General features: G+C 32.3%; 1 protein-coding gene across 1 annotated transcript; it reads right to left on the bottom strand.

Annotated features, from left to right (window-relative positions):
- Positions 1–228: 228 nt before the first annotated feature.
- Positions 229–13,448, bottom strand: LOC127729752 (potassium voltage-gated channel protein Shaw-like). The gene is made up of 2 exons (XM_052237625.1): positions 12,922–13,448; positions 229–1,093 (listed from the first exon to the last, which is right to left on the bottom strand). Exons 1-2 carry the CDS (start codon positions 13,423–13,425, stop codon positions 239–241), a joined length of 1,359 nt encoding a protein of 452 aa, XP_052093585.1. The 5' UTR covers positions 13,426–13,448; the 3' UTR covers positions 229–238.
- Positions 13,449–24,337: the final 10,889 nt, after the last annotated feature.

The following is a 24,337-nucleotide window of genomic DNA, read 5'->3' as shown; positions in this document are numbered from 1 at the left end:
AACACAGAATCGCAATTGATCATACATTTGTAATTTATCCATTGCTATTTTCAAAAGCGTATTCGAACGCGTGATTATGTTTTTGACACGAAACATGAAGAAATATGTAAACCCGTTAAAAGACTGTTCGATTTGTTACTCTTCTATCATATCGAAGGGAGATAACACAAGTTTTGGATACAATTTACTATAATTTAAACAAATCACGAAAAACATTTCAATACATAATCGATTTCTTTTACATTGAAATAAGAATTTTCTTCTTCTCAATAAGCTTTAGTCTCATAAATTGTTGACGATCTCTATTTTTCTGATAATACTCGTTGAAATTTGCAACAATCATTGCAACTGGCATTGCTAAAACAATTATTCCACATATAGCGCAAAATGATCCAATGATCTGACCAATCGGTGACTTTGGCACATGATCCCCATAACCAACGGTCGTCAAGGTAATTATAGCCCACCAAAGACCGTATAGTAAGTTCGGAAAGGTTGTCGTTTCCTGCATTTCAGCATAAAATATACAATTAGCAAACAAAAGTGCAAATAATAAAATTGTGAAGAAAAAGAGCATTAATTCTTTCCAGCTTGCCTTTAGTGCTAAAACTAAAACATAAAGACCGCTAAATTGTTTTGCCAACCGTAGAAATCGGAATATTCGGAATACAGTGATGCAGTTACAGATTTTGTACAGCGGTAAAATAATATTTGAATCTTGTGATAAAAACCATCCAGGATTTCTATCCACCATGACGCGCACCATTATAGCGGTGAATAGTAAAGCATCCAAAATATTCAGCCAGTCCTTAAAAAACAACCATTTATCAGGACAAAAGCAGACGCGAAATAAAAATTCGATGGCAAAGTAAAACGCTAAAAATAGATCAAACAGCATCAACCATTCGGGTACCTCCTTTGTTTCGAGTATCATTTGTTTTGTGTTCTGTTCATCCAGTTGTAGAAACCTGATAACTTCAGAGATGTTGTAAGATGGAAATTTCCTGTTATCTGAACGTAGTTCTGGCATGGTTATCAACAGGGTGGATAAAGCTGACAAAAATACCACTGTGAAGTAGAATCCATTATAAATCTGAAAGAAACAATGCGAAAACAATTATGAACGATATAACAATAATGCATTATAGCGATTACTAGAGAATATGAAAGTATTCCCCCTCAAGACTTACTTGCACTAATGCTGATTTTTTTGTCGGGCAGCTTATTGGACACTTCACTGGTAACTTACATATGAAACAAAAAACTTCAAAATCGGACTTACAACGATAGGATAACTGGCCTTGCGGTCATAAAAGTTTTGAGCATGATTATCGTACTCAGACTCAGAAATCAACCAATCAAAATACTGGATTTGGTGTTTCGAGCACAAATTTTGTACTCCGAGTACTGAGTACAGTTTTATGACCGAGGACCCTGGTGAGTCGAGAACAAAAGAAAAGTTACATTTCCAACGATGTAGGTGAAACAAATACTTCGATAACCACACTAATTACAAACTATTTCGAGATCAGTGTTATACAACTTAATGGATTATCTGTTAAACTATATGTTGGTTGAAGTATATAATGCAATTGCTCCATATAATCTTACTCATCATAAATCGAAAAAATCATTTTTACACAATTATTATGTCGATATTTATTGTATATTGACAAACATATGTACATACAGATTTTAAGTTTTCGAGAACTCAAATCTATTCATTGTCGCGGGAACTTGATATGATAATACCGTTTTTTGTGTGAATATAAAAAAAAACAGTTTTTGTTTTGTTCGGGATAAAGATGAAGGAAAATATCCACAGTAATATTACTACCTCTACAATTATTTTTGTACAGCTATTTAATAATGTACTCTCGATTTTTGCACACACATGGTTCTTTTCGATTTCATGACAGTAATGTTCATGTTGCAATTAAGAACTGAATGCTTCTTTTTGTAATGTTATTGGACCGAAGCACAGTTTGCGCTCTATCCTTAAAATTGCGTACGATGAACCCTTTTACAACCCTATACAAATACAAAAAAGAAGCATCCAATCCTTATGTAATTACATTTATATGCTTCAACCATGAAATTACAAGCTATGCCAAGCTTTTTGTTTGTTTTCCTATGCATTGTTGTGACGTTGTAAAATAAGGTCCAACTGAATTTGAGTCAAAGCCATGGAACAATTTTATTCTTTTTCGCTACACAGATATAGTATCCTTTGATGACTATGGTTTTCACATCTACCCGATGAACGTGAAATTAAAGATGCCAGAGATCCAGCTATGCCTGCCTTTACCTTGACCTATACCTCAATAAACAACGAGATTCAAATGTTTACAACAAAAGAGAGGACTTTAACACTCGCACCAGGAACTTTACTTTTGTATGTAACTATATTTTTTAGCAGCACATATTTATGGAGTATGCAATTGATGAGTTGGTTTCAGGATGTCCGAGGTGTGCTGGATTCTACGAGTTTACTGAAACAAAGCTCACTATTGGTGGTGTTAAAGTCATCACTTCGAACGTGTCATGTGCGAAACCATACCCTGATCGATATATATTGGTCGTAACAGAATATATGTGTCACGGGTGTTCACGGATAATTTCCATTTTTTTCGTTGCCACAATCCCTTCATCATCCTCGTTCGCGTTATATCACCGATATTTCATAAGCGACAAAACAGGTCATCTTGTATTGCATGAACTTATTCTGTTTACCATTCCAGAAAATTCGAAACATCTTTGTGTGGTTTGAATAGTTTAATAGAACTTTCAAAACAGGTAAACCAAAACCAGTTTTAAAACAAACTATAAACTATTCAAATCCGAAATCCTAAACTAAACTACATCAAAACAAATCAACCCTATTTTAACCCAATTAGCCATTTGAATGAGACAAACCAACGATACTCCTAAACCCTCGGCATGATCTGCTTACCCTTCCAGAGCACCTGAGATCACCCCGGTTTTTGGTGGGATTCGTGTTGCTCAGTCTTTAGTTTTTTATGTTGTGATTTGTATACAGTTTGTCTTTTTTCTTTTCTTGCCATGGCGTTGTTATTTTATTTTCGACTTATGAATTTAAATGTCCCTTTGGTATCTTTCGCCTCACTTTAAAACATTACCAATCTAAATGATTGCTAGATTCCATGAGTATCATCAGTCTGGTAAATCTCCTGCAGAAAAAGCACACAAATACATTTACCCTTCATCGGCTGTCCAACTTTTCGTGTCAGCGTTCCTGTTAACGTTAGACACATAAATGCGCATCAAAGATTCAAAACATCATTGTAACTGTGTTTCTTTATTAATAATTGCTACATAGTGTTTTCGGATAGATATCTAAAGTTATGGTGTTACTCGAACCTGGGCATAAAAACCAAGAGAGGAACATCTCAAACTAACTTTGATGTCTTAAATTATGATTTTGCCCATTACGTTGATTTCGAAAAAAAAATAGATAGAAAGTGAAGTATAAATGAAAATGAGAAACAGTACATGTCATGACTTCGCTTCATATTCATTATATATAATTTCATTTGAGAATGATCTATAATGCATCGAAAGCAATATAGATAAAAACGAAATACAATACCTAATAGAATAAATTTATTTATCAGATTGATCTCACTACACAAAATAATATATAACATGTTATATATATATCATCAACTTTAACATTATCGAGTGGATTTGTTAACAAAATTAATATCCATAATTGAGTTCAATACCGTATCTCAAATTGATTATTTCAGTAAAATGTTCATGATTTTGCATTAATCGTTCTGAAATTGCTTGTTAAGAAAAACCAAGTTGCTGTTCTTTGTTTTTTGTGATTAAATTTATATCAGTTCTTTTCGTAAAGCAAACGTCGCAAAATCATAAACAAGATATGGTTTCTAGCCTGCTGACAGTGACAGGTTAACTATTGTTTTAGGAAGGAAAATTGAATTACAATTTGAAAAAAACCCAATCTGACAAAAAAGATCTCTGACATTAAAGTCATCAAACTGCTTCATTTTTTGTTAAGAACATATTTGTAACTTTTTAGCGAACTTTTCTATGGAAATAAATTGGGCTACTCTTCTTGTAGACCCTCTCTCTTATTCGTATGCACCAGACTTCATACAGATGATTTCAAGAAGAATGAACATATTAAAGTTAAGGCGACAGTAGAGTGTTCACCGATGTTCAAATCCGATAAATCGATTAGGACGTGACAAATCAAGGCAATAAACAAACACTGAGGGAATCGCATGTACTCTAAAAGAGAGGCGAACGATACAAAAGGGACATTCAAACTCATAGGTCGAAAATAAACTGACAACGACTTGTCATTGGAAAAAAGAAAAAGACAAAACGACAAACAACAGTATACAAAACACAACATAGAAAACTTAAGACTGAGCAATACGAACCCCATCAAATACTGAGGTTGATCTCAGGTGCTCCGGAAGGTTAAGCAGATCCTGATTCACATGTGGCACCCGTCGTGTTGCTCGTGTAAGTACAAACCCGATGATCAGTCTAATTCGGCAAGATACATTCAGGGGAAAGGAGGACGGGATTGTGGTTACGACGATTGGAACATATCTGTCATCGTCTGTGAAACAGATTTTCCATAACGGTCAACCAACTCGTGACGGCGTCCGTAAAATTGAAAGTGATAATTTCAACTTCACCACTTGGAACTCTTGGTTTAATAGCTTCCTTGTGAGCAGCAACCCTCTGTCAAGGAAATTATGATTGAAAACGAAAGCCCTGAAATATCGTGTCAACTAGGAAATTTATATTCCATATGAAAGCGCGAAGGGGCGAGACTGGGTGCGTCGACAAGGTAAGCGTCTCCTACTATGTATAAACGTATTAACAAAAAAACCGAACTCCAAGGTAAATTCAAAAAGGAAAAACCATAAAAGCTGACAAAATCAAATGTTAAGACTTTTATCAAACAACGGTACGAATGGAAAACAACTGACTTGGTACAGACATTTCCCCAAAGAAGATGGTGGGTCAAGCCTAGTTTAATAATAAACTCATCATAGATACCAGGATTGAAATTTGTATTTGCGCCAGACGCGCGTTTCGTCTACAAAAGACTTATGACGTTGCGCACGATGTTGGTACGAATTCCATTTTGCTATAGATTAGCATGAAAATAAATACGTAGACTGGTCAGTTCGATAAAAATATAGTGATTTTTGGTTGAAATTATTACATTAGACTTGAAAAAAAAGAAAAAAAGGAACCGAAATTTAAAATATCAAGAATTATAACACTTAATTATCCCATTTTTACGCAAAAACGTAATGTCCAACGTTAAATTTTGTGTGCAAAAGATCGGAGTTCCGTTTCTTTCCTACAGTATTTTTTTTCTGACCATCGTAAAACTTCACAAGAGTATTGCTATTGTTATTGTTATTCGCGTGTTAAAGCAAAATCAATATCACTGAAACCGTAAACCGGAAAATGTTATTTTTGAAAACGGTCTGAGAAATGTCCAAGCATATGCAAGGTAAGCATATATCGGGTTTGCGCATTTATACCGTGAAATTGGAAAAGCTGAGAGGAAAAATATTTATGATATTTTGAAAGTTTTTTTACTTTCCTCCTAGTTCATGATAATTTTTGCCGGAAACCATGCGTATAGTTTCTATTGCAATGGCTTCAAAAAGTATAGCCATCTTGTCCCAACGAAAAAAACGCTGTATTTTCTTTACAATTGAGGTTTTAACCGGCAATATATTAAATAAGCATAGTTAGATCAAAGAAAATAAAACTTGGCGGTAAAAGTTTTTTTCTTTTTCTTTTTAAACAATATAGTGTCTAACATTTTTTCGATAGGCAACAAGATGTTAATATCGTTTCAAAAAGTATAGCCGTTTTGTCCCAACGTTCGTAAAACGTAATTGATGTCATGCTCGGGGTTTTAATTTTATATCATAATTATTTGTTTCCAGTTTAATTCGAATGAAAATAAAAATATAAGTTATAATATAACCAATGTATGCATGATAAAGGAAAAGTTTAAGCTTAAATTCAAATGTTGACCAAATGAGATTGATATAAAAAATATCGGGATCTTAGTTTTTTTTCAGCACATTCATGACATTTGTTTTATTCAAGGAACGTTGTCTATCTGCAAGTTTTAAATCATCAAAAGCAACATGCATAATTTTTTTTGTTAATAAAATAAAATAGAGAAAAACCATTGCTGGCTATTATAACAAAACAAAGGATATGCATAATGCCACAAAAATACGGAAATGAGAAAAACATGAATCCAAAATGTTTAACTACCTCGAAATTATGCGACAAAGAAAGCATCGGGAAATGATAAAATATAGAAAGGAAACGGAAACGGAAAGAAATGCAACAAAAGGAGTATGTATAAACATGCATTAAAAAGGGAAAATTAAATCAAAATCTAATTTATTTTAAAAAGAAATCTGTATAAATTTGGAAATAATGTATGATTCATTAATGCGAACTGCTTCCAAAAGTAAAATGATCAATTATGGCCTGGAAAGACTGACAACTCCTATAAATGAATATTCATTAAAAAAATATATGTACGACCACTTTGAGTTTTATTTGTTAAACTATGCATTTTCAGACAAACCGAAATCGGTTACCAAATTCACAACAGTAAATTGACCTCATCAATTATAAGCTTGAACGCTTGAAACATTCTTTGAAATCGTCGAAATCGCTTCATTATGCGGAACGTCGTGTAACGCTAAGTAGTACCAACATCTTGCGCAACGTCTTATCAGTGACGCTCGAATAAAAAAAAGTTAAAAATCCAAATAAAGTACGAAGTTGAAGAGCATTGAGGACCAAAAATTCCTAAAAGTTTTGCAAAATACAGCTAAAGTAATCTATTCCTGAGGTAGAAAAGCTGAGATAAACCTCCTACTTGTATGACAGTTGTTTATAGTTCCATGCATTAGTAAATATGCACAAGTTAGCATTATCCCGTAACCTTATTTTCTTTAGGTATAGTTGAAGTCAACTCTTCGAGCTTTTTATGGACATCAACATGATTTTGTTTATCTTTATAGAATATATATGTAAATAAGGTTATCTGTGACATATTCCATTGTTGTTGCCACAATCCTCCCTCCTTTCCTGTTTTTGACACCACCTATGACATGCTGCCGAATTTTTACTTTTCCTGAGCAACAAGACAGGTGTCACTAGAAGAACTGTAACTACATGCTATTTCGGAATACACATAGTTCATCCGATATTAGGGGTTTGGTTCGTGTTTCTCAATCATTGGTTTTTTGTGTATTGTTTAGTGGACTGTTGTGTGTCTTCTCTTTTTTTTTAAATTCTTACAATGGTTTTGTTCGTCTCGTTCTCTGACTTATAGCTTTTGATTGCTCATTTGGAATCTATATATTTTGTAATGTTGATAACAAAACCGAGGAAAATAAAGTTCCTATTTCTAGAAATTTTCTAGAAACTACACATATGGGCAACACAAAACCAGTATCTATAACAAAAGCGTTCATTTTAGTTTTCCGATTGTCAACTACATCTTCTCCTTTCTAGTATTCAGAAATCATTTGTTCCAGACTTATGACATAAACGTATCTCAGTTGAACTATAGCCCATATGGAATAATTGCCAATATAGGCATGCATGTTCCAGGCCGTGAAAGTTTCAACTGGATATGAAATTTAGTACTGGATGAACCCAAAGTCTGAAGGGTGACTTGTTATAGAAATATGGTTATGTTGACTTATGCCTAGTGGTTGTCTAAGGTTGGTGAGTAAGCGTCTGTTTCGCAGTATAAGATGTATTAAAATGCAGCTGCGTCCGTCTGAAATGAAACTGAATCAAAGATATATGTTTGAGAATACCATACTCTCTGCATATTGACCATTGTAGCAACTCCAAGTTGGCCTGTAGCAGTTTGAAGTTCCAAGGCGATATATCTGCCCTCTAAAACACACCCTATTTTCCCCGAGGAAATCAAAATTACCCACTTTGCAAAAACACACTAACTAGATAAATCGTTCAATTTGTCCTTTTCCTCAATATTCATGAAGTATTTTCCGTTGGACGCTTAGCAAACAACAATCAATCAATGCTACTGAATGTGAATTTTGAATCGCATTACCGATGAAGCATGCACACCAGGAGATGTGTACCCTGTTCATGCACAGTCTCAATTCGTATAAAATTCATGCATTTCCGACTGTTTTCACTCCCATGTTTGTCTATTTGTAAATTGACATTAGATATCTGAACTGACTTGAGAATTCTATTCTCATATCAACCCTGCATTTGCCATTTTACTCTGTTGTAAAAAATGCGTCCAAATAAACAGTAAAAATATCATTTTTGATGTCCTGCTTCTGTTCAATGTAAATGGTAATAGGTCGTATCTCGTTTTGTCTCCTTTGCGCGTCTACGCACAGACAATGTTGATTTCTTACAAAATAAAGACCACGTCTGTGATTTGAACATTAGGATTAAAAATATACAATTTGCCAAACGCTTCTTACAAATATTGTATCACATCGGCAGTTGTTGGATCCTTCATAAATTTTACTTATAAATTATTTAGGTACGATTATGTAAATCAAATAAAATTTTATGAATAATTCAAAACAATGCTTATTAAAATTTTATGAATAATTCAAAACAATGCTTATTGAGAAGTTCATTTCATTGTAAATATAAATTTTTATAGATTTTAGGCAATTTTTCTTAAACCAAGATTGCGATTTCATCGGTTATATTGACGGTTTTGTTTAGACCTTACTGATTTTGATGACTCCAAATGGTTTTTATCTATTCCCCCAGCTTTTTGTCCGGAGCGTATTCCACAAACACTAAGTCTGCGATGAGCACTTTAACCCGTTTTTTTTTGCATTTTAATATGAAATATTGCTTTAATCATGGAAGTATTATATGTCAATATAATACTTCCATGCTTTAATTAAGAGAATGAGTATCTGCAGTAATCACCATCTATGATTGCCGATGTCGGGTCGGTGGAAACTGATATGTTATGTTGTGTAAGAATATTATGTTCATTCATACATCAATACAGATTAAATTATTATTATCTTAATATTCGATATAAAACTAGCAGAGAAATGGAATAATGTGAGGACAAAATAAATTTCAACAAAATTTGCACAGAAGAATATCGGGTCATATATTTCTAATGAAATATGGTTTAAAATGATGTATGCCTTAACGTCATAAATTATGAGAGAGAAAAATATCCTATTATTGCACTCGAAAAGTTGGAACTGACTTAATCTACCAAATTCATCTTTGAATTTCCAACTCTAACATTTGATTACAAAATTTGATTGAGATTAACCTTTTTTTTTTTAATTTCGAAAATCGAGAGTTTCTTGTAAAAAAGTTGAGACCAATTTAAGCATTTTAGACTACTCTATGGGAAAATCACATCCTGTTCTTTCATTTAACGTTCAACCCAATGCACCCTGTATTTATTGATACGAGTCTTTACAAATAAGTTTTAAGTGATGCTTGATTCTTAAGAGATGGTCGGGTAGCTGTATTATACACGCACTTCAAACAAGTATCTCTCTATGGACAGGATGTTACTGAACCGAGTCTTGTTAATGGATAGATTATTTGTGATGCCTTATCAACACTAGTTTCAATAATTCATTTTTTTTTTAATTTTACGGCATCAAAGAAACGCATCAATTTGCAAATTTGTTTATAGCTATGCATTTGTCGAGAAATGGAAATTTTGTAGTATCTGCCACGAAAGAAGATGATTTACAATGATATAGGAATATTTGAAAAAGAAAAATATGAATACCTGAATTTGAATCACAAACTGCATTCAATCTATTTGAAATATAGATCAGAATTTTAATCAGATTGAAACTGCATTTTTCTTGTACGACAGTTCTTCCAGAGAAACTCTTTTAAGTTCAGAGCTGTGACTCTTGCTCAAGAAAACTTAAAAAACATTTTTTCTTCTTCTTTTTTCGGTTATGTTCAACAGATTTACATACTTCGCACATGAAAAGGAGTTGAGAGTAGTACGCAAAAAGAACGATAAATCTATAGGATAGTACAGGATCAAGGCCAGAAAAATTTAAAGAAATCATGCGCTCACGTATGCCAATCTAATTACAATTAGCTCTTCGTACTCGCTCACTTTTGATGCTTGGTCGTTGAAATTATATAAATAGTAAAAAAGTATCAACAAAAGTTCCTAACTGCAAACAAATGAAAAAAAGAGAATCCATAAAAAAAGCACAAAAGCAAATTTAACGTTATACTTCATCATCCAACGTAACGAATGAGAACAACTATCCTATTCCAGACCTGATACAGGCATTTTCCGAAGAAAATCTTGGATTAAACCCGGTTTTATAGCTAACTAAACCTCCCACGTGTAAAATTCTTCTACCTTTAAAACTCACAAAAAGACTACAGGCTTATGATTTAGTACACTAGGCGCGCAAAATGGGTTATTTTATTGATAAATAAATATGATGATATAATCTGGTCGCCTTAGTGCAGAAATGTCTCTTCCTCGCAGACATATTGAAACGTAGATGGCCTTTGTACATATATATATATTGTGGGGAAAAATGGATATGAGCCTTGTCGAAATAACTTTCATACTCAAAAATAACATTTTTGTAGCAGACATCGAGTAACAAAGTACAAGAAGTTTGAATCTCTAAAGCAAATATGTAAGACACAATTTAAAAATTTAAAAATTATATCTTACAGTTTGTTGTCTTGTAAACATCGGATAGATTAAAGTAATGTAGATTAATACTTTTTCATTTATTGAATTCAAGGCGCAAAAAAAGGTCTTTTCATACATTTTTCTTTGTTAGATTTGTTGTCAGATACCACACAAAAATTGATGGTTTTTGCACGTTTTGTTTTGAGGGCTTTTTGACTTGAATTGACATAATTGTTTTGAAAGAAAGAGAACTTTCGAATACAATCTAATACCATTGAAACCCGTTAGATATACAATGAAAACGAAATTGTTGAGGAAGCGTTGAATAGTGTCCGTGGAAAAATATTTAGATTGATATATATATAACTACGCTCGATGTTCTGCCATTATACCATTGTCGCAAATCACGGGTCAGGAGTCACATCTTGAAGAGAGAAATGAATCGTAATCTATCACGATAATGTTGTCAATAATTTGGTTGTATACAAAACTGTAGTGGAACCGGTTTTCCGTGAACAAATGTCGTTTATGTTATAAAATGACTTAAGCTCTAGGTACTTGCATACCATAGAGATACGAGTCGTGATCCATCGACGAAGCAGTTATCCCAAGCTTGAAAAAACTTCATAGGAAACGCCGAGAGCCTAATGTTGAAAACAAAGTATGTCAATAAAAATCAAGTGCAAGGTTTGTGTTGCTCGAATAACCTTTAGTTTTCTATGTTGTGTTTTGTAGGCTGTTGTTTGTCGTTTGGTCGTTTTACTTATTTTGCCTTAGCATTGCCAGTTTGTTTTCGACTTATGAGTGTGACGATTCCATCGGTATATTCAGCCTCTCTTTTACAATATTAAATTCTAACTGGAAATACTCAGTGTTTCTTTACTAGACTAAGTTGTTGATATTTAATAATTTTCTATAAACTAAATTGGAATTCGTCCTAAACCCATAAATTGCTTTCAATGATGAATCGAATAACATAATTCTCAAATTAATTACACCTTATATACATGTATAAGAAAGCCAGATTTTGATTGGTTGATAGCCAGTGTATTTTTCGCATATTCTAATATTTTTTCCTCATTCCAAACGAATTTGCCTGTTTTTCACCACTGCCGGGGAATTTGCCTCAAATACCATGGTATTTGCCATTTTCAATAATCCTTTTTTACCCTCTCGAGCATTTTCCCGCCAAAATTTTCGGATATGACGTTACATAAAAAAGCGAGCTAACGCGTATAAGTACATGTATAATTCCCGCGGTTCTATGATAATATCCTCTTATCCTCAAAATTATGCAGAAACATGTTAATGAATTTGTTTCAATCCAAATCTATTCGGTGTAATTAAACAGATATATCAAGTTATGGAGGGGTATTTGCGAAAAATACCAGTCAGGGGACCGAATTTCCCTCGCCTGGCGGCTCGGGAAATTTTACAGTCCCTTGACTGTTATTTTTCGCAAATACCCCTCCATAACATGATATATCTATTCAGAATTCCCTTTTATAGAGAATAAAATATTACTATCAATAATTAATTGTATTGATTATTAATCTTTTGTGTAGTATAATGACAATGCAATATTGTATTAGGAATGAAATAAAGAATGCATGAAATGTTATTAATCTTCAAGTTACAAAAGACCACATTAACACCTCCATTGAATTTGACGGTACCATTGAAACAATTCACTGTGTTTAAACATTGTATGCACAGTTTGTTCTAGTTTTATGTAAAATAAATTGCTACAAGTAAAAATTGGAAAAACATTCACGATTACAAACGATGTAAAAAGAATGATTAATAGTGAATATTTTGGAAGTAAATATGCTAAAACTGATATTACTCTCTATTGATAGATTGCAATAATCTACCAGTATATTTTCGCTTTATTATTTCCAGAAATACAACTGATAAGCTTGAATCTTTAGGGAAACAATCCTCTATACTTCATATACTTCGGGGACTTTCTTAATTACTTTATTTTATCAGGCCATATAATTCATCTCCATTTTAGATCAGGAAAGCAATATGTAATCCAATTTCAAGACCAGATAAAAAATCTCAAATAGGGAATATTTTTTTTTACAAAAACAAAAAGGTTTTGAAACGCAAAATTAACCTTCCGTTGATTTGGATTAAAAATGGAATAACATGCGACAAAGCTTAATATCATTAACAATAATTAAAATTACCTTAGCTTGAGTTGATGACCTAGGTTCGGATAAAAAGTTCCACACACGAACCCTTATTCCTTTAACATGTTCGGTTGAAATGTATTCGTCACTTCTGCTTAAATCAACTAAATCCAAGCAATCTAATTCTTCAGTTGAACCTGTGTCTAATGCCTTCCGTAGATTTTGAATAATAGTGTCGTTTTTGCAGTACTTTACATACGTAGAATAACAACATTCTGATATAGTACTACTAATAGACAAACCCCAATATCGTAATTCCTGATGCCAAAGTCCGCTACAAAGATGATTTGGAAAATGCAACGTGTCGTTACGATAAAAGTCTAATATAGTATTGAATAACTCTGGATTCCGATCAAAGAAATAGATATGCTTATCCTTTCTATAATGGGGGGAATCTTCCGTTAAGGATCCTAGTTTTGTGTTTGGATATTTCTGTAAAGTTTCCCAGAATGTAATGAACACTGTACCTCCAACATTTAAAGTGACCTCGTCTTCTTCCATTGTTAAAACATCGAAATCAACACTTCATTATAATTGATTTTGGTAAACGGAACATTACCTAATTACAGCATTGACACGACAATTTATAGTCATGAATACTAGACAAATTAAAAATTAATATTTGGTATTTTATTTATTGACAAATTAGTGCAATTTCAATATGAGAGTATGACTCTTGAAAATATCACTGTGCAAACATATATGGAGGACACAAATGATTCGTTTGCAATTAAAGTATGTCTCATGGGAATTTATGGTAAAATCCTGATAGTTTAATGGCAATAATTCATATATCATTAAACCGATACATATACATTGTAAGGCTGGCATTTAATTTACTATTCCACACGTTTCAAAATAATTTATACCGATGGTGTAGATTGTATCTCTACTAATATAGAGGCGAAAGATACCAACGGGATATTCAAATTCATAAGTCGAAAAAAAACTGACAATGCTATGGCAACAAAAAAAAAGATACACGATAAAACAAGTTGCTTTCTTTAAAAAAAGAAAAGCAATACGTGAACCTTAGACCGCTGACTGGCCACCAAAAGATTGTTGCTGAATTTTTGTTTGCTTTTGAATTGAAATAATTGACTGTGAATAGAAGGAGATAATGATGAAGTTAAACTACCTTTATTGAAAATATGTAATAGTGTGTACATTCTTGCACAAGTCAGTTGAAAGCAATGTTGGATAGGTGTGAATAGAAAAGTGTATATACAGCTACTATTTGAATATACATATTAAAGGGAAAATTCGCGATTTTTTACTTTTCATCTTATTATGTTCATAAAACCATAAAAAACATATTTACCAAGTTTTATCTGGATATGAACACTAATAAAGAAGAAAATTGGGAATTAATAATTTAATTTATTCCAACTTCCTGACTTATGTGACGTAGTTTAAGTCTTTTTGCATGCCGGGAGTGAATAAATCTCGTTGTAAGTCTTGTTCGTTAATCATCTAATAACGCGATTTAAAGCGCATCGACGACTTTTGGCGTAGCTATTAACCAACTAATAATTAAGAAAGTAAAGTGATCCGCCGTGCAACTTTCAAAATTAAAATGTACAATTTATATTTAAAGGATTTCTGATATGATTATAGTAATAAAAGTAAATCATACAATAGAATATATTTTCATGAATTTTTTTTTCCGACGGATATTTTGAACAAACATATATAACTGATATTGTTTTACTAATGCATGTTTGTATTCTCACCTGAAGGCTTTTACTTCAGTCTAGTACTGTGTAAATACAATGTGTATTGTACTGTGACACTAAGTGACCACCTGTTGAATGCGTGGTTAAATTCAAGGTAATTAAAAGATTAGCATTCTGTAATTCTATTCTTTTGATCTTCACTCAGTGAATTTTAGCCAACACGGTTCACCGTTACAGGTGTGAACAACATGTCGTATGAATGATAAAAACATTAATTATTTGGGGAGGAATATGGTGGCAAAATACCTGAATCGCCGTTATTTACATGTATACCTTTTATATTTTGCGTAAGCTTAATTTTAAAATAGATAGGTGAGTATTTTGTTGTAACATCGAAATTCTGAATTACTTTCAATTAAATAATTTTACAAAAAAAATGGCCCACGAAAACGAGCGTTTAAACCAAACACTGTACTTACTTTTTCAAATTATCATGGGTATTAACCGTGAATATTTCAATGTTTAGAGAAAATTATCGCGGTTACATGATTAATATAGCTTGGTCCGTCCACAGCGATCTACATTTACCTAATCGGGAATGCCCTTATTAAAATATTTAAAATCTCACAACGTATACATACTTTAGCTATTTGACCAACGATGTTTAAAAAAAATAACAGAATCAATCTAACGTCAACTTTCCTTTTTTGAATGGAGACAGACCGGAGGAATCAATTTTCAATGTGCTTTATATCTTGTACCTTTGCAAGACTTATCATTCATTCATAAACCCACTTTATACCAGAGACATATATGTCAGTCTTAACTGACAAGAATACACCTAAAGCGGACAAGCAGTATTTTCTTTAAGTTTCTGTGATTTAATACCAAGAAAGAAAAAAATCCCGAAATTAATTTGATACTTTGATACTCAATATTTTTCCTGGAAAATATTCATATCCTCGTTTGGTCTGAAAATAAAATTTTGGTATACAGAACATGCAGAAGTGTGAATGTCATAAAACCTTGTTATATCAGAAACCATTATAAATGTGAACCTGTATACGTAAGACCTCGTGGGACGTCACCTAACCACATACAGGTGATATACAAGTAGCTCTGTTATACCCGGAAATGTCAAGGTAAATCACTACCGATACAGAATGTACCAATGCAAAGAAAATTCTGATGATTGTGAAGCATGACCATTCATGATTTTAGAGGAGTCTTAGGTGGAAATTGCCGGTACGATTTAAATTCTGACTATATTTTTTTCTCTCAATTTAAATCACTGAACTTTAAAAAAAAAAAGAAACATACGCCCAAGATCAGAATTCTTCATGTAAATTCATAAATACAACGTTCTTATTTTGTAACTTTCGATATACTTCACCCCCAACCACCGCCCCCTCCCAACCTGGGAACAGTATATCTAACATTACAATGTTTGTGTACCTGCCCAAATAAAAGAAAAAGATGAAAAAAGAAAGAGATGAACGGTAAGTCACATCAGATTCAAATATCTATATGGTTGATTGTCGTTAACTAGAGATGTAAAGTTACATGTCTCTGCGTTAACTTATAAGAATGACAGGAAAGTATATACTTGAAATAGATTTATGATGAATAATATGCAACTACAGCACCCCTTTTTATCAAAGTGTACATGCATGTATTTTAATGACTGTCCGTTATTTCGATTAAGAATGACAATTGTACGTGAAATTCTATAGTTGCCAGTGAGACTTTTTTTTACCAGATATGCGACTTTTCGTATTTATATTTTCTCTTATATTACTCTCATTTAATATTTTATGCATAAGTGCAATATTAGGAATGGTTTATCCCCCCTCCCTTTTAAGCTAACTAAATAAATTAATCAACCTTCTAGCTGACCAGACGTTAACACATCTACTATCAGTCAATTCGGAGTGAAGTTTCTTTATTTCTTCAAATAAGCTTTTTGGGGATCATTAGTGTACGTCCAGTGGCATATATATTACATGCATGTCGGAACAGGAAAATTGACATAAGGTATAATAGAACCATGTTCACATTATTACATTATTATATATAATACACAACCATTGAGATGATGACGACTTTCTTAAACTGTTCAAAATAATCTTATGGAAATAAAAATCTGTGATTTTACTATGTGCATAACTTTGATGAACCAAAGCAAGTTAGATATAAATAAATAAAATAAATAAAATAAATAAAATAAATAAAATAAATAAAATAAATAAAATAAATAAAATAAATAAAATAAATAAAATAAATAAATAATTATTTTATTATAGTGTCACATATTTGATCAAACAATATATATATACAACAATTCATAATAAAAACAGAGATCAAATATCCAGCCTTAGAATAGACTTATGAGACACTTAGATATCGACCTGTATTTAAATCAGATTGGTTTTGGATGTTTCTCTCGTATATTCAATATACATGTATATGTTCTAAATTACGACTATCTATAGTTCCGTAACCTTCTATCTAGGCGTATAATCCAATGATCGACAAGTGCGTACATTTTGTTAAATCAATATTTGTACGTTTCAAAATGTCCATAATTATTGACAACGAGTAATTACTTACATTTTCCCCAATTTACGTTTGGAAAATATGTAAATATATTTTTATTTTATCAAATCTTTTTTTGGAATTATTTAGATTTTCATAAATGTTCTTTACACCATAAATGTTATTTATAAACAAGCGTATGAGTTTAGTCATATATATAATGGCTATTATATCTATGGTTTAGTAAAGACTAGCATATCACTATCGGACACGCAAGACAAAGATGTATATTCACCTGATAGTTTCAACATGGAAAGTTACAAGTTATCGGCCGTGTACACTTCTCAATACCCTCAGAGGTGAAGTGATGCACGAACTTGCTTTATGTAATTGTGTAATAAGAGTTTTAAAGCCCGACAGGAAATCGCTTGAATACCTGGACGTGTCAACTCACAATACCTCTGGGAACAATTCCTTTAGCAATGCTGGTGATCAGATAAGGGAAGGTCCGAATTTATTTAAATAAGATTATTACATAAATGAATTATGAACACACTAGATTTTCGAAAACAGTTTTACACGGAACACTTAATTTATCACTTTGAACTTTTTAACTAATTTCCATTAACATTTCTTGTTTCAAAAACTTAGTAAAAAAAAACAGTTTCAAAACGACAGACCATAGTACTAGTTATTCAAAAAAAAATTATATATAATTACATTTTCCGTATCAAGTTAGTTAGGAAAGGTTGCATGCACAACCATGTCTATTATAATCCTTTTTTTGTGACCCGGAAACTGTTTAGGCTTTCCTTGTCGGGTAAAACAACCGTACGCTTGACAAGATATCGACACTCAATTACGGCTACGTTAGGTTACTGCTTGTTTTGGTCCTTTGTGGTTTATAGATATATCGTGGTTTCTATTCAGGGATGATGTCAAAATGGCCGCACGCGGAGAAGTGATACTCTAAATTTAAAATCGATGGTGATCTCTTATCTAGCAGAATTAAACTTTAATATTTATGAATTTGTGGTTTTTTATACATAATCAACATAATATCAATTTTTCATTTTTTTGCGAAGTTTCCCTTTAAAGCTCGATTATTTCATTTATTACTTGGGATTGTACATCATTTTTAAAGGCAGTGCTTTAATGCCTTTCTGGTTGCCGGGTTAATAGTTCCTTCCGCGATATCCGACATATCTACGTAGGGGGTCATTTGGCCATAAGTAGATCCGGAAATGTTGAAATCTCTCCTCTTCATTTTGTGATATAAAATGTTTTTTGTTTCATTTCATTTACATTGGGAAATAAAGAAACGATCATTGTGTTTTGTTAGTTTAAAACACTTTTGATATATTTGTATTTTGCATTATAAGCAGTCAACCGATTGACAAACTAGAATTATTTGAATTCCGTGTGGAAAGAGGTCGGGTTAATATTCTAGTGTTATCTACAATGTAGAAGTTTTAAAATCATTTCAGTCGTTGATAAAACAATTAAAGGTCGACTGAACATGAATTATAATGCATATTATACAATTTAAAGCGCATTTCTGTTTATGCACGTGAAGCCGTATGACGTTATTGTTATTTCGGTATCAGTTATAAAAAATGGCAAATTATCGTTCCTGAATAGGTGGCGCCGTGGTAGCCGGTCCTGTTCCTTAACTTCCGGTTTCTGCACTGGGCAAATTTACAATGACATTTTTAATTAACGATGCGTAGTACTTGTTGTTGTGTACCTGGATGTCTTTAAGGATGTACACCTCTGAAGAGCCAAAAATTTCTAGAATTAAACTTTTTTTCTTAACCCGATTTTTGGGTTTATATGATTGTAAAAAAATATTGGTGAAGAAAAATCATATGGTGGTGCACTTTTTGTTTTGCTACGGCCCGTTGAAAGTACCCAATTTTGATGGTTTTCCCATTTTTCATCAATTTTTACCCATTTTTGGGCTACTATCGTGAAAAAAATCACAGTTCCACAATTAAACTTTTTTTCATACTTTCAATAAAGATGAAGTGGACCAATTTGAATAAATTTTACTTAAAAAAACTATAGGTAGGTGTTAATATAAGAAAGTTTTATCATATTTTGATGCTTTTTCGTGTCAAATTTATGATGAATTTATTTACCATGCTGTCAATTTTGTAAATTTGTGATTTTTCTCTGTTTTAAGAAAGAAATGCATATTATTTCAACTTCTTTGTTATAAATGATTGAAAAAATACATATCTAAGAAATTTGAAAAGAAAAAAGGGATACTAGTATGTGATGTACATGTTTCTGATAAAATCCTTTCTTGTACCCCTCCCCCATTTTCTCAAAATTTTGGCTGAAAAGACTGACTTGATTAGTAATAAAATTTGAAAAATTTATTACTCAAAAACTACTTATTGTAAATACACAATTCTTTCACAGAGTTAAGTTTGATTATAACATTTTTTAAATTCATTGATATTTTCCACTTGTATGACATGTTTTGGAAATAATTCCAGAACGAGATTTCAACGAGACTGAAACGTCAGAAGAAAACATCCTTAAGAGGAGGACATGCATTTCCAAATGACTTAAAAAGAAGGAAAAGTTGGATCAACGCCATGGCCCATACGTAGATTGGACGAGAACATGATGAAATCGTGGAGTCCATCTCAATCAGCTGTTGTTTGCAAGGCACATTTGACTGAAAACGACTACGTGCAGGAAACTATTCATGGTAAAACTTTATTTTCTTTTTGAAATATATACAGTTATATATATCATCGCCATGCGAATAAACCAAACTCTGCTTACAACCGCAATTATCGTTTTAGAATAAAAAGGGGTGGTTAATTCAAGACGTCATATTTTTTTTGATTACGATTCAATGTGATCTGTTTGAGATTTTTTGATGAATGCTACAATTATAATGATTTCTTACAAGAGGTATATCATACTGAGAATTATTTTAGCAGTAATTATGCTAATGTAGTAATGACAGGAATGCATAAGCTATGCCTCATATTGAAAAATATCAATGACAATGTTAACAGGAATAAATCAATGACATGTTCTCATCTATATTATAGTTATTTAGGTACGTGTGTTGCATAAGTATCTCATTGTTTGTCTTTTTAGGCTTTTGATTTACAAAACATACATTGAATCAGGCAAACATAGTTTTATCCACATTGTAACGAATAAATCTAGTTAATATTTTGCCAGGTTGTACAAAGTATACATTGCTAATGGAAGTTCATTTAATTTTCAAAAAACTAATGTTTTATAACCTTTATCAGGGGGCAAATCCACCATACAGAGACTTATGTCTACTGTCATTCCCAGCCTATTTTCCTGGACCAAGCAAAATGAGCAAGAGACTGAATCGTCCGCAAAAAGAAAAATCAGCGCAGTTTCCCGTGAAAACAAAAGAACTAAACTGTAAAACAATATCTGAATCTAGTGTTAAGAATATTGTGTATGTACATGGATTGTTTTTATGTCTAAACAGTGGCGAGAGGCTATAGCTAACACTTGGCCATCTAGTGGTTTAGTCAGGTATTTTTCGCCATCGGACTTCAAATTAATGTTTCCTATAACTAGGATTATTATTGACAGCACAGAATGTCCCGTGAAAAAAAAACCTAAAGCTCGGTCAAGCTCCTAGAGCTCAACAGGCAACCTTTTCATCATATAAAAACAGAAATACTGAAAATACTTGTATGTTTGACACCTGGTGGTTTAGTCAACTATGTCTCTAATGCATATGTTGGTTGTACCAGTGACCGTCAAATAGTTGAACGATGTAGAATAGTTCAATTATGTGATCCAGGTGACAGTGTGATGGCAGATAAAGGTTTTAATGTGCGAGATTTGTTTGCTAAAATGGATGTTGCCGTCAATATTCCAACTTTTTTTCAAAAAAGAGAAACAGAATTAGTTCGAAAACTCTTATACGGGATAGAAAAGTCTCCTATAAATGTGTGCATGTAGAGCGAACTATTGGACTTTGGCAAAACATACAAAATTCTAACAAATCCTATGAATGAAACTGAAATAAAACTTTCAACTGAAATAACATTTAGTTGTTTTAATTATGTTGTGTAATTTTAGAACTTGTATTGTGCCAAAGGATGCATAAATAAAGGTGACGCAATGAATTTTGTTCTGATATATATATTTACAATTACATGTACATGTAAATTGTTATGCATATAAAAATAAGGAGATGTGCCCACAGTGGTATGATATTCAGTGAGTTTATCAAACCAAAGTGCATAAGAAATGGGTTTAAGCAGTTACAGGTGTTACTGTAACCGTACTATCTCCAACAATGAGAAAAACTCATACCGTGTAGAATTTCAGAGATCTTACAACTTTTGTTTTTGGGATGAATTATTTTCTTCTATTGTCTTACAAATGTGGTTAAAATGCTATATTTATATATATATTGAGACAACTATTATGACAGTGACCAAACAACGAGTCTTCAAGATGTCATTTTTTTTCTTAAGAACTCCTTTTTTCATTCATAAATTACTTTATACTTGGAAATAATTTTGCTTAGAGTTACATATAGTTTATAGAAAAAGTATTGTCATCGAAAGAGTTGACATGTTGCACTGTACATTTAAAATTATGTTACTTGATGTTTTTGCAATACACACAATACCGTGACTAAGCAATCATTATGAACTACTTTTCATAGGATGGAAGTCATTGAATATGCTAATATAATCAATAATAAAGAATAGTCCATTTATATTAATAATAAAAAGTTCTTTTATGTCTTAAATGTGCGTACCATGGTGAGGTACAGAAAATCATATATACAAGGTTCAAATTTAATTTCTGATGTATAGGAAGAAAACGTGTACCCCATTGTTAAATTTGCATTGCTTTTAAGATTAAAATAGATATCTTGAGATTGACTGTATGTTACCATAGTTTACAAATGAAATTAATATAACATATCCATATAAAGTGTATTTTATAATTATGCCACAAAGTCAATATCTATTATCATCAACCATGCAAAAATATATGCTTGGTATATCCAATATGTAACTCCACAGATACACACATATACTATGTGCAAGTTAATTATATCAAAGTAACAGTCATACAAATTGCCCTTAAACATCAAAGTGTACTGAGATTTAATACCAGCATTCTTGTTGGCATACTTTACCATGAGCTGTGTTGCATATACATGGCATATAAAAAAGTGTTATTCTGTAAACGGTCAAGATACCCATGCGAAAACCATATATATTCTTGTATGGGACCATAAAACAAATCAAATGAAATATAAGGCGAGTCCCCTGGGGTCCATATTCTTAAAGCTGTTGAATCGAAGGATAGCAGGTAAATACCATCAAACATATATAAAATGATAGATAGACAACGTCATCTATGCACGATAAGTTCAGCAGGAGTCTTCTACATAGTTCTTTGCTACCAAATCCAAAGTTTATATAAAAGAAAGAAGTCAAAGGTTTCCCATCATAGTTTAGTTACATACATTTTTTTTGGTACCTGAGGTCGTTGAATATAGATCATAATACAAATAAGGAGATGTGGTATGATTGCCAATTAAACAACTATCATCCATGCTTACTAGTAACAAACCACATTTGCAAAGTTGAATAAAATACAGTTGATAACTGGTATTTATTCCTAATAAGAAAATGCCCAACTATATTAAACAGTATTTGACTATAAACATAGATAAACAAGGTACAAACTGGACAATAATGCACTAGTTCATAAACAAGTTGAACAATCACCTTCATATAATGCTCAAAATATGCATATGACATTCATGAAACTTGTTCAATATCATTAGAGAACTCTAAATCTTAAATACTGGAAGCCACCTCTGATAAGCACACTGTACTATGCAAGATAATGACATAACTGCACTAAAAATACACACAACCTGTAATTAACTGCCTTTACAGCGCTTTCGCGCTTTGATTTTATAATCCTGTTGCAAATCCCAGTTTCTACAAACCGGATGTATAATGCAAATTGCACAAACCAATCGTAATATAAATTTAAGCACTCAGTTTGCTTTATAATCTGGATGCATTTATTTTATCTATCACATCTTTATATTTTGTTTCCTGCATGGATGCCTTCATATTCTCAACCCGTTATTGAAGTTGTCTGTACTCATGGTAGATGTTGTACAGATAAATTTAAAGTCCATTTTCCATGTGAAGAGTAACCCTGTGGCATGCAACTTTTAAGAAGTTTTCGTATATTTTTCTTGAGAGTAACACACCAGCTTCATTTGGACCTCTTATATAGAGACTTATTTTGGTCTCATAAAACATCTCAAATTTTAAGGATTTCCTGATTTTACTTAAATCAATCCAAATATTTTACAGGGAAACTTGATTTTGAAGAATATCTTATTTTCAGAAGTTTTATGAATACCTGAACATACTCTCAAAAGAACCTTTTATATAAAAAGACATGTAGATATAAAAAAAATACCAGGATTAACATGTTGTACGGCAGACGCGAGTTAAGTCTACAAAGAATCATCAGTGACGCTCGAATAAAAATAGTTAAAAAGGCCAAATAAAGTACGAAGTTGAGTAATCAATTCCTTGGGTAGAAAATCCTTGGCATTTCGAAAATGTCAAAGTTTATAAAAGGACAGTGACTCAAAAAAGAAAATAAAAGAGAAACAGCTAGAGGTCAGAATACCGTAAGCAATGATGACCGTGCTTGAAAGTCACATGGCAAGCTCTTATTGCAGTGTCCTGAATTAAGATAAGAAAAGCGAAAATTCGCATCCGCGAGTGAAATTAATATTTATGCATGAACGTGGTATTTTTGCGCAAGAAATAGTAAATAGAAAGCATACGCACTGATACTCTGGATAAGAATACGCATTTGCGTGATCATATATATTAATCTAATAGTTGAATTCGGATGTCAAACTACCTACCTCAAGTGTTTTGTCTCCTGATTCATTGACATTTTATCCGGAATTTTTGTGAAAACATACCGATAGTGTGCGTGTGAATAGGGTGATGTATAATGTGAATGAATCAAGACGTGTAGGATAGCTATGGCACGCCTGAACCACTTTTATTAATTAATCTTAGATTATCTCAGATAATCCCGGTTTATCTCAGATAAACTAAGATTATCTCCGCTTAATTCAAATCCGAGAAAATCCTAGTTTATCTCAGAAAATA

This window comes from Mytilus californianus, unplaced genomic scaffold (genome assembly GCF_021869535.1).
Source record: "Mytilus californianus isolate M0D057914Y unplaced genomic scaffold, xbMytCali1.0.p SCAF_2, whole genome shotgun sequence".
NCBI classification, from domain to species: Eukaryota; Metazoa; Mollusca; class Bivalvia; order Mytilida; family Mytilidae; genus Mytilus; species Mytilus californianus.
Note: the sequence above shows the minus strand (reverse complement) of the source record. Positions and strands in the feature narration are given on the sequence as shown.